General features: G+C 38.5%; 1 protein-coding gene across 3 annotated transcripts in view; it reads right to left on the bottom strand.

Moving 5' to 3' along the window:
• Positions 1-12486, bottom strand: part of adcy7 (adenylate cyclase 7) — a 139423-nt gene that overhangs the window by 51220 nt on the left and 75717 nt on the right. For all 3 annotated transcript variants that reach the window (XM_057854713.1, XM_057854704.1, XM_057854724.1), the window contains one exon: positions 9759-10248. In XM_057854713.1, coding sequence (XP_057710696.1) covers positions 9759-9923 — 165 coding nt within the window. In that variant the 5' untranslated portion in view covers positions 9924-10248. The remainder of the gene's footprint in view (positions 1-9758; positions 10249-12486) is intronic.

Here is a 12486-nt window from a genome sequence, read left to right as displayed (position 1 = left end):
GCCCGAGAAGTGCCATTTTCGGCTTGGGATCGTCACGACGACCGCCCTCACCTACGGTTCTACCTCGGCCGCCGAGAATGCGCTTTTTTCGTGCCGTTTGCCTTTTAGCTTTGACTTTTAATACAGTGGGGTGATGAGGAAAGACTACTGTTTACTGTGTCTGAAAATAATTATAGCGGACTGCCAGAAGCCAAATCAATTAAGACGCCACTTAAAGACATTCGACCCCAATCTCATTGATAAGCCGCTTGATTGTTTTTCAGCGAAAACGTGCCGAATATTGCCAACAATAGTCCTGATTTGTCAGTGTTATATCAGTAAACCAGTAAGCATTGTTAGCATGCTCATTGCAAAATGACTCCACGCCATTGCAAAGGAGGTAATACTGAGTGCGAGCAGCAAAAATAAAAACTGTCCTTCTGTCCAAGGACACTCTTTTTTTCCTTTATTCATTTTTGTTTTTTCGGTCAAATTTTTTGGCATATTGTCATCATGAGTAAATGTTTCTAATCAATTTGAATTTGTTATTATTTACGGATTTTATTACATTTTATTTTTCTGTATCAAATGGTCAAAAATGTACCTTGAGTGTATTTTTACAGTTTGAATGTGACTTTTTTTTTTTTTTAATTCAGGCAAATTGATGCACGTCAAGTCTTCTCTGTTACAAACAAAACAATGTTAATAAAGTTATACTTTATTATAAGTTGATCTGTTACTTTTTTTCTTTATTAGAAAAAAAGGACACATTGTTAGGCAGATGCGTATTTATAATAGTAATTTTATAGACAAATAATACTATTTACAGTGGCGGCAGAGAGTTTGGGGGGGGCGCGAAACATTTACGTCTCGCTTGGGGGGGCGTAACAGAAAATAATTGAGAAGCACTGGCCTAGGCTAAGCTGGGAGAGCAGCTTCGTTGTGGTTTTATGTCTCACAGCCGCTGAGAGAGAGAGACAAGCTTGAATGAAGGGGGGAAAGAAAAAGAATCGCGTCAAAGATCGCTAATTGAGAAAGGAGGTCTCACTCCTCACTTTTTTTTTTTTTTTAATTAGATGAAACCTTTCCGCAACAATATTTACATTTTGACATTTATAAAACTAACTTATACATTTTTAATTAACTTATTAACTTATGAATTCTTTGTTCTTTTTAACACAAAGGCATGGCATCATGTAGACTAGAGTTGAAAAAGGTGGCTGAAAATGGCAAAACTTCACTTGAGCTTCCCCCCTCAAAAAAAGTCATACAGTATATATTTTTAATTTTATTTAGAAGTCTTTTTACTTTTTATAGCAATTATTTTGTTCTTACTCTAATGTTAAGCAACTTGAGCTGTGGCTGTGGGTATAGTCTAGGTTCTATTTATTTTAATTTTATATAAAATATTTGTCATTTTGTGTTAATTTATTTATTTTCACATTATATCCATGTTCCAATTTACAAATATGTTTTGAAAAAAAATCCTGTTCAATGGAATTTTTTATTTATTTATTTTTTTTTTTAAACCCATACATCTCAAAAATTTTGGAGCCATAATTGCAATGCCGTGACACCGTGAAACCGCGGTGTTTTTGCTCATGGTTATCGTACCGTGAAAATCTCATACCGGCACATGCCTAGTCATCACCTGCACTAACATTCTTGGAACCCATGTTTTTTTCTCTCACAAGATAATCCGTCGTGCGTCAGTCTTGCGGGAAAACAAAAAAACTGCGGCGCTGTCATAAATTGTCGTATTTCGAGCATGTCGTCGGATGTAGAAACAAATGGCGAGTTAAATTTTACGTCGGATGTCGAAAAGATCGTGTGTCGAAGCGATCGTATGTTGAGCTACCACTGTATACTTAGTAAAAAGCATCTCAAATATTGTCTGTTACGCACCCCCAGGGAGAATTAAATGTTTCGCCCTCCCCCAACTTTCTTCCGCCAATGTAAATAGTATCATTTATGTCGATAAAATTATTATAAGTACATATCTGCATAACACCGTTTCCTTGTTAACATTAAAAATATATATATATAGATCAACTTACATTGTTCCTGTTTATAACAGAAAAGACAAAGCGCTCAATTTGCCAGAATTGAAAAAAATAATTCACTCAAGGCATATTTTTTGACTACCGTAATTTTCGCACTATAAGACGCACCTGACTATGAGACGCCACCCACCAAATTTGACACCAAACGACATTTGTTCATAGATGAGCCGCACTGGACTATAAGCCATAGCTGTCCTCACTGTATTATGGGATATTTACACCAAAAGATATAAACCGGTAACACTTTATTTGACAACAGCTTGCTTCAAGAAGCTTCATTTAGCCATCACTGTTCCCTTGGGGGAGACAGTCAACCTCTGCTGTCAACACAGTTGTTGTCCAACATGCCTCCTAACATGCATTGCAGCGTTACAGGAGTAAATAACAATCAAAATTCATGTTCTGTGCTAATTATTTCTTCAGTTACTGTTCCAGTTGTTTCATTAATTGCTAGTTATGGTATTTGGTAACACTGTATTTGACAGTTGTGCCATATGACTGTCATTAGACAATCATAATTATGACATGACACTGTCATGAGCATTAATGAATGCTTATAACAGATGTCATTTAGTGTTATCTGGCAAATTATCTCACTTTTGAATGGATGTAAAAGATCCGAGCTGGACATGGTTAGCGACATCATTTGCCGGATGACACTTAACTACATCTGTCATAAGCCTTGAGTAACACCCATGACAGTGTCATGTCATAATTATGACAGTCTTATGACGCCGCTGTCAAATAAAGTGTTACCAAATATCATAACTAGCAATTAATGAAACAACTGAAACGCTGACTGAACATTAATTTTGATTGTTATTTACATCTGTAGCACTTCAACGCATGCTAGGAGGCATGTGTTACCTATTAACCCAAATAAATCAACAAATAAGCCGCACTGGACTATTAGCCGCAGTATTCAAAACGAAGGAAAAAAGTAGCTGCTTATAGTTTGAAAATCACGGTATTTGATACTGAAAAATAAAATTTAATAAAATCAATAAATGATAATTAATTCAAACTGATGAGCAACATGAACTCAAAGCACAATATGCCAAACGAAAATTAATAAAACAAAGATGAGTGTCATTGGACAGAGGGACAGTTTTTATTTTTGCAGTACTTATATCGTCCAGCATGATCGAGACCATGTATATACTGCAGGCAGAATAATCTCTTCTTCTATGGTATGTTTTTTTGTGCACTGAGCAACTTGGTATGCCACCTTGTTTGATGCTAACAGTGTTCGCTAGTTCACTGATGTAGCACTCACTAAGCGGGACGGTTATTGGCAATATTTGGCACGCTTTCGCTGGGAAAAAAAATCAAGTGGCTTATCAATGTGATTGAAGTCTAATGTCTTTAAGTGACGTCTTAATTGATTTCACTTCATGCTGTCCGCTGCCAACATTTTTGGACACAGTAAACATACCGAACTTTCCTCGTCTCTAGGCATGTGCCGGTATGATATTCTGACGGTATGATAATCTTAAACCAAAATATCACGGTATCACGGTTTTGCAATTTCAGCTGTAAAATATGTTATTTGACATCCAAATATGTAGATATCTGGGTTTTTAAAAAAATATTTTTTTCCATAGAACAGGATTTTTTAATTTTCAAAACATATTACCAAATTGGAAGGATTATGAAAATAAAATCTAAATAAAATTTAAATAAATGCAGTCCTTAAGGTGAGCCTAAATCCACAGTTCAACATTATTACCATTAGAACAAAAATAATTGATTTTTTTTTCCCATAAAAAGCACGTGTGTATGACTTGTATCTTGTTTACATTATACACACACCCTCTTTCTCAACACAGACAGTGCCAGAGAAAAAAAAAAAAACACGTTTTCCCACTGCTAGACACACTAAACACACTGGAGTTAACTTTCGTAGGTGGTGGGAAACGTTCATGACCGTGTCTACCAACCTTTAATTTTGTAGAAATGCGAAATTATATTGGAGGTATTGCCTCCTTGGCAGCCACGCTCCGCAAACTAGTTTTACATGTTGGTTTGCCCTCCTCCTCTAAGCCGCGTCCGTCTGTAAATTTTCTGTAGCCGAAGTATTCCCATACCAGTGATTTCATTTTCTTCGATGTGGGAAAAAAAGTTCAGGAGTTTCACCTTCTCCAGCCATCGTGTAGCACAGCTGACTCACTGACCCTGTGAAACAACCGGTGGGGGAGGGTTGAGCCTTGCAGTTGCAATCGAGGGATTTCTCCATGGCCTTTTGGGACATAAAAAAGGCTAATACTGTAGTGACGGTATGATGGAAAATTTTTGCGGTTTTCATACCACGGTAATCGGCACATGTCTTCACACGGTAGCATTACAGTACAACCATGGAGAAAAATAAATAGCTATCTTTTGGGACGATTTGACGGAAATTTTTTAGGGAAGAAACCTTGATGTTTTCATACCACGGTATACATTGAAACCGGTAATCTGCACATGTCTATTCGTCTCCTAATGTATTAAAAGTGAAGCTAAACGCTACGTACACTTTGTCATATTGTCTCGTCTTAGCTTTTGGGAGACCTCATATATCTTGCTTTTTGCAAAAAATACTGCGCACACTCTGAAAATGAGCACGCCACTGCCACCCACTGAGTTGATGTGCAATTAAGCATTATTCTAGAACGGCAAAAAACTATGTTCCGCAAGATCACATGCACCCCCTCCTTGACATCAAGCGCCCCACTATTTGAGAAGTACTGACTTAGTACAACTTAGTATGGTGATTTCATATTGCTTTTTTGTTTTTCGTTTAGAAAAAGAAAAGTTTGAGTTGCAACCCCAAGCCCAAACTATTGAGTCACAGTCACCAAAAAATGGGCATCAGAATTTAGTGTTGTTCTAGTTGAAAAAATAGAAAAATACTTCATGCAATTTCATTTATATTGTATACTTTCAGAGCTTCCAAAAACAAGAACGCCTTGAAGACCTTGAATTTACGCCACTGGTAAGCATGCTGGGAAAGCAAGTGGTTTGAAAGAGACAGCTCCAAGTGGGCGCCAATAGATCTTTGCTCTGGGAATGCCGTCAGTACATTGTATGTGGAGCTTTTTGGTTGCCATGACAACCTTTTAAACACGACCAGACATCACTGGCTGTTCCTGACGTCGAGCAGTAAGAGCACAACAATGAATGAATGAATGGATTATTGAATGCGCCTATTTGAGGACACATGTCTCTGAATTATTAGCAATTGTATCTTAATTATTGCACTTCTGGTCACTTGCAATTGCTTGACGACAATTTGGATCATTAGCACAGCAGTTTAGTACACAGGTGTCAAACTTAAGGCCCGGGTCCAGATTCTTTCCACCACATCATTTTGTGTGGCCCCTAAAAAAAAAAAAATCAAGTGCAGTGACTTCACGTTTTTCACCACAGAAATGAGATAATATTTAATATTTTTTCCTTTTTTTGGAAAGAAAATTAAATGAAGTTTTTTTCTTAAACAATTAAAAATTAAGAATGTTTACTTTTTCCTTTTGTTGTTTTTAATTAACGAAAAAAATAATAATTTTCAGAATATTTATAGTTTTTTCCCTTTATATTTAAGGCGAAGAAGCACTCTGACAGAGGAAACTTCCGCTTAAGCAGCCAAATTCAAAGCATCGACAAATTTGGTAAAGTGGGCACTTCCTTAATATGAACTAAAGTCACCTAACATACAGACAATACGCCTACAATGCAAATTTGAGTTAAATAGGGAAGTTATTGTGAAATTGCTTTTCTGACCTTTGTGACCTCTGACCTCATAGCGCCCCAATTTAATGACCTTTTCCGTTTCATACTACCAACATATCCTGCAAATTTGATCAAAATGACCTTTATTTCTTCTTGAGTTATCTTGAACAGTACATAAAATATAAACTAACATACGGAACAACTGTAAATACATAACCTCAGACAGAAAAGAACGGCAGAGTTTATTATTTGACGCGAGGCGCGGCCCTCCTGCATCAATACTACTAGCGAGGATTGGGCAGACCGGAAGTCACTCGTGTAAAAATACGGCGGATCCGGTCGATTTTCAAACTAATATGCAATCGTAACCCACTTTTTGAGTCCATCAGATCTCTTGAGTAGTAGATCAGGGCACAGTTGACTTTTCTTTGTTGATTTACTTCTGTCTTCTCTGCTCTAATAATTAAAGTTGCACCGATCCGGCCCGAATTGGTGGAATCGGTATCGACGAGTACCAACATTTAGGGCGCTGATACCATCTACTGGCATCATTTGTAAGCAAATTTACTGTCCTCCCCACATGAGCTAACTTCCCAAATCATTACATCTGTATGTCTTTGTCTCGAAATTACCACACGAAATTTACACCTTCGTATTCAATATTACGGTAGTACACTGCAACGCATATCCGCGGTGTTACGCTCCTCATTTAACATAGTATGCACAAACGATTAGCATGTAGCAGTAAGCTAACGCTTGCTGGTGTAGCGCCGATGGGATCAGAAAGGTTAACACCGTGGGAGACTCAGCAAACTCGTGGTTTCATGATGAACAATGAGTAGCAAATTAAGAGCGCCGTACTTCAAACTCGTCCTGTTTATGAAAGTCGATTGTAATATGCTGGTGTTGTGCAGTAATGAGCAGAAGTGACTTCTGTGGCCAGAAAACACTCAAGCGGTGCAGCGCGCACACTAGATATCATCAAATAGCAATCTAGATGTCCTATGTTAGATCCCATGCCAACTCTCGCACGCACACACTAGATATGTCATCAAATAGCAACCTAGATGTACTATATTAGATCCCATGCCATTAGCTGCGTGAGCCCAGAGCGACGCGTAGTCCATAGACTACACTGATTAAATAGAAACCGCCATGACTGAACGGAAGTTAAGCAGGCCAAATCAACCCATACCAGTGACTATAGATAATGCTGCAAATACTGTTAATTCAGTACATGTTACAGATGGACTCGGACCACAAATAGGATGTTTAAATATAGTTGCTAAGAGAGCTGCAGCAATCAACAGTGTGACCCACTTTACAAACAGTAAAAATTGTTCTTAGCACTTTTATACAAAATTTTTCTTCAGATCAGTAAGAAGTAAGCACATAAATATTATGCACTAAAATGCTTGTTTATATGATGGCAGTTATTTTTGCTTGTTAGCAAAAAAAAAAAAAAAAAAGATAATAATAATAATAATAACAGTTGTATTTTCTGTTTCAGAGAATCAAATGTATTGAATTGTATCAAAAATCGTACCGAACCGTGACTTAGCTGTATCGTCGCATCTGTTATACGCACACACACACACACACACTATATATATATATATATATACATATATATATACATATATATATATATATATATATATATATATATATATATACATATATATGTTTTTTTTTTTGTTTGTTTTTTTTTTGCAAACAGGGTGGTATCGGAATGGTATCGGTATCGGCCGATACTGCATAGCCAGGTATCTGTATCGGTATCGGGCCCAAAAAATGGTATCGGTGCAACACTACTAATAATAACCAACACGGCCCCGTGTTCAATACAAAACCCTCCTACCACAACAAAACAAGTAGGAACTAATATTCATATCGGAACTAAAGTGATACAGCATAAAGTATACAATATAAATGAATACTACATCACATTTGTAAAATATAAACACACAATAAATAAGAGCCCATTTAAATAAAATATATTGAAATGAGCTAAAACACCTGTAATTAAATAATAAGAATAATACACATTGCGTGCTTACACAATTAAATTTATTAATTTCTGTGTGGCGCTTTAACTTGAGAAAATCCACCAATAAAGCTTTTGAAAACCGTTCATAAGAAAAAAAAAATGATTCATTGAGGCATTTCATTTGTAAAATACATGTTAAAATCTTTGTCATTGAGATTGCTTTTCTCTTTAGCACAGGGCTTCTTTTTTCTTTCTTTAAGAAAGAAAGCTGACCAATAGACCCTACTCACATGACGTCACAACCACGCCTCCGCGCCATATTGTCCGTCAACTCGTCTTGTTGACGCATTACCGCTATGTAAATTTCTCCTACTATAGCGTGTTTTTCTGCTCGTTAACATTAATAATCAAAATGGTGAAGGCGTGTGTGGCGGTTGGTTGCAATAACAGAGAAGATAGACGGAGAGACTTGAAGTTCTACCGTATTCCGAGAGACCCGGAGAGGAGAGCGAGATGGACTGCTGCAATTCGACGAGAAAACTGGGCTCCAAACGATTACCACGGATTATGTAGTAGTCATTTTATATCTGGTAAGATGCATTTAATATATATTTAGAGGGTTTTGGGCTGACAACCACAATTAAGATTAATCGCCGACAACATACAGTTTCAAATTCAAGATGCTTATTTCTTCCACCATCATTACATTTTGAATAATATTTAGCTGGTACCATGTGAAAGAAACTGGCCTCGTCTACGGATCATCAGTTAAACAGGTGTGTCCAAACCTTTTGCAAAGGGGGCCAGATTTGGTGTGGTAAAAATGCGGGGGGCTACCTTGGCTGATTTACATAGAACAATATATTTAAACACATTTTAGCAAGCCCTTCTGTGTGTCACATTTGCTTTATTATTTTTTTTAATTCATAATTTCAACAGTCTCGTCTATGTGGCATTCTCTTTCGACACTCGGGCTCTTGCGAAATACTGCTGCTGTGAAATTAAACTAGCTTAAAGTTGCTATAATTTCTCGCTGCGTATCTTCCCTGTAATGTTGTCGTACATGTCAGCGTGTCTTGTTCAGTAATATCATTATCGCGTCACATCGAACTCTTTGAAAACAGCGACTGTCTCTTTGCAAATGAGGCAGACACAGTTGTTGCGTGTTTTATTAAAGAAATAGTCCAATATCCACCTATCCTTGAAGCGTCGGCCACCGCAGTCAACTTTATTTTTTTATTGATTGTCGCCATTTTAGAAAATTGAAAGTAAAGGGTCACACGGGGTAATGTTGCTTAGCGTGCTGCTCTTAAAGTTTTTCAAACTTTCGTGCAAATAGGCTGATTTTGTGTGGACAAGATAGTTGTAGATATCAGGGTAGCAGATGTCAGGCAGAGAGGGCGAAGACAGCGGGTCGAAAAATATCGATTTAGGCATCAAATATGGATCTGGCGAATGGATAGACTGAAGCTTTTCCACATAACGCCTTTTATGCAACACATCCAATGAATTTACAGCGTCTGAAAGCACCGGGGCTTCCATGAATTGCACTATAAATTGCACGACAAATTGAAACCATTGAGAATATGGATAAACAATGACGGACAATATGGCGGCCAGATACAGCGACACGTCATTCTGTGACGTTGGTGAGTAGGGTCTATACCCAGGGTCTGAAATGCAAATTGTTGTTGGATTATCTTTAAATACCCACTACTTTTTGAGCAGAATTCGAGCTTTGTATAGGCTAATGTTCCTATTGTTGAAAGCACAAAAGTGTGTAATAAACAACTAGCACATTTATATTTTGCATTTTGTTTTCTTACTGTACCGAAAATGAACCGAACCGTGACCTCAAAACGGAGGTACGTACCGAATCGAGATTTTTGTGTACTTGTACACCCCTACTGGTATTATTGCAATGTTTTCCCTACTCTAGTTGTTTTTGTTATTACTGCTTGAAATAAATCAAATCAAATAAAAAATTAAAAAAAATCAATACTTGAATGAAGACTCACCAGTCCGAGGGCAAAGAAAAGGACCAGGAGGACACCACAGGAGATCATGGAAAGGCCCAGCAGGAGCACCAGAGGCTGGTACTGGCTGATGCAGGAGAACTTGCGGTACAGTGCCTCATTCTTTAGCTCCTGGTCGTTCAACAAATATTTCCCTTTGGCTGGCATGGCCGTGAGCAGTATAAAAATGCTGCTATTACAGGATTAAAAAAAAAAAAAAAAAAAAAAGTAGGAGCCTTCTTCAGCTCATGGTAATGCAGTGAAGTTAGTCTCTGGCATCTTGCATGTTCTCTTATCTACTTCTAGGAACTTCTCTGCGCACTAGCTGGCAGTCCTGCTTCAGATGCTGCCAGCTCCAGCTCTCCGGAAAAATAAGGAATGCTCAGTGGGGTCAAAGATGCACAAAAGGAAATGGGAGGAGAGGAAGGACAAGACGACGAGGGCTTCAAAAGGAGGTCATCGGCATCAGAATTGGCCTAGCGAAGTATTGTACCTGTATGGAAAAGACAACAAGAGTAAGTATTTTCTTCAAATGTGTAATTTACCATCTTAGATTTATGAAGTCAAATATTTTTGAAAACAGGGATTGATTTAGCCACAAAATGGCTAAATGTGTTTTGCTAGCTGGTTTAACTGCCTACAAGAGGTGAGAAAAGGAACTTCTATATTCTTTCAGTCGACGATTGCCGATGATAAAGTTAGAGGAGTGGGAACCTCTTGGTACCTCACGATACGATACGATTTGCGATACAAAGCTTACGATAACGATGAGCTGATGCTATGGTGATACATTGGTCAGAAAATCATTCTAGGATATTCTACAAAAAACTAATAAACAGAAAATGAAGCTTCTGCTGTGAATTGGAATGAGCTTATCGCTAGTAGACGTCCAATCCATTTGAACTGGGAGGGTGGTAGCGAATGAACGAACGTTCATTCGCTGCCATCCCTCCCACTTCAAACTGATTGAACGTCTATGCGGTCAGTGGCAGCCAATGCCAGGCATTGAGGTAATTTTGGGCCATTTAAGGTAATTTACCTGTTGATTTTCAGTTACTTGACCTGGGAATCACCCAAATGAATAGGCAGTGACTCAAACTCAACAGGAAATGACCTGTAAATGCCCTAAAATGAACAGCAAGTGACCTGTAAATGCCCTGAAAATCGGACAGAATGACTGTGAATGCTCTGGTTTCAAATGAACGAACGTTTCCAGTCTAAATGGATTGTGCGTCGAGCACCGTCAATGCAGCCTTAGAGTTAACTGAGACACTATTACGGTGAAAGATTTTGGTAGCAACTTCTTGGTTCATTTTTATCATTGCTTTTTTTAGACATTGACACCTTTTTAAAACGATATCTTGATTCTTGGCAGGAGCATATCGATAACCTTTTGGGATACAAAGTATCACGATATATCACCATTTCGATATTTTGTCACACCCCTAGTAGAAGTCCAATCATGTGGCGTCCAACCATCCTTTTGCTGTGAATTATCACTGGTATACGTCCAATCTATTTGAAGTGGGATGTAAACAGCAAAGAATTGCTGTCAGTTGCAGCCAATGAGCTAACAGTATATAGACTAAATGTCCGAAAACCTTCTCTGAACATGTACAGTGGGGCAAATAAATATTTAGTCAACCAATAATTGTGCAAGTTCTCCCACTTGAAAAAATTAGAGAGGCCTGTTTTTGTCAACATGGGTAAACCTCAACCATGAGACAGAATGTGGGGGGAAAAAAACAAACAGAAAATCACATTGTTTGATTTTTAAAGAATTTATTTGCCAATCATGGTGAAAAATAAATATTTGGTCAATACCAAATGTTCATCTCAATACTTTGTTATGTACCCTTTGTTGGCAATAACGGAGAACGGAGGCCAAACGTTTTCTGTAACTCTTCACGAGCTTTTCACACACTGTTGCTGGTATTTTGGCCCATTCCGCCATGCAGATCTCCTCTAGAGCAGTGATGTTTTGGGGCTGTCGTTGGGCAACACGGACTTTCAATTCCCTCCACAGATTTTCTATGAGGTTGAGATCAGGAGACTGGCTAGGCCACTCCAGGACCTTGAAATGCTTCCTACGAAGCCACTCCTTTGTTGCCCTGGCTGTGTGTTTGGGATCATTGTCATGCTGAAAGACCCAGCCATGTCTCATCTTCAATGCCCTTGCTGATGGAAGGAGATTTTCACTAAAAATCTCTCGATACATGGCCCCATTCATTGTTTCCTTTACACAGATCAGTCGTCCTGGTCCCTTTGCAGATAAACAGCCCCAAAGCATGAGGTTTCCACCCCCATGCTTCACAGTGGGTATGCTGTTCTTCGGCTGCAATTCAGTATTCTTTCTCCTCCAAACACGAGAACCTGTGTTTCGACATAAAAGTTCTATTTTGGTTTCATCTGACTATAACACATTCTCCCAGTCCTCTTCTGGATCATCCAAATGCCCTCTAGCGAACCGCAGATGGGCCTGGATGAGTACTTTCTTCGGCAGGGGGACACGTCTGGCAGTGCAGGATTTGAGTCCCTGGCGGCGCATTTTGTTACTGATAGTAGCCTTTGTTACTGTGGTCCCAGCTCTCAGGTAGGTCATTCACTAGGTCCTCATGTGTGGTTCTAGGATTTTTGCTCACCGTTCTTGTTACCATTTTGACGCCACGGGGTGAGATCTTGCATGGAGCCCCAGATCGAGGGAGATTATCAGTGGTCTTGTATGTCTTCC

This window comes from Corythoichthys intestinalis, chromosome 1 (genome assembly GCF_030265065.1).
Source record: "Corythoichthys intestinalis isolate RoL2023-P3 chromosome 1, ASM3026506v1, whole genome shotgun sequence".
Lineage (NCBI taxonomy): Eukaryota > Metazoa > Chordata > Actinopteri > Syngnathiformes > Syngnathidae > Corythoichthys > Corythoichthys intestinalis.
The sequence above is the reverse complement of the archived record's forward strand: the minus strand, read 5'-3'. Positions and strand labels throughout refer to the sequence as shown.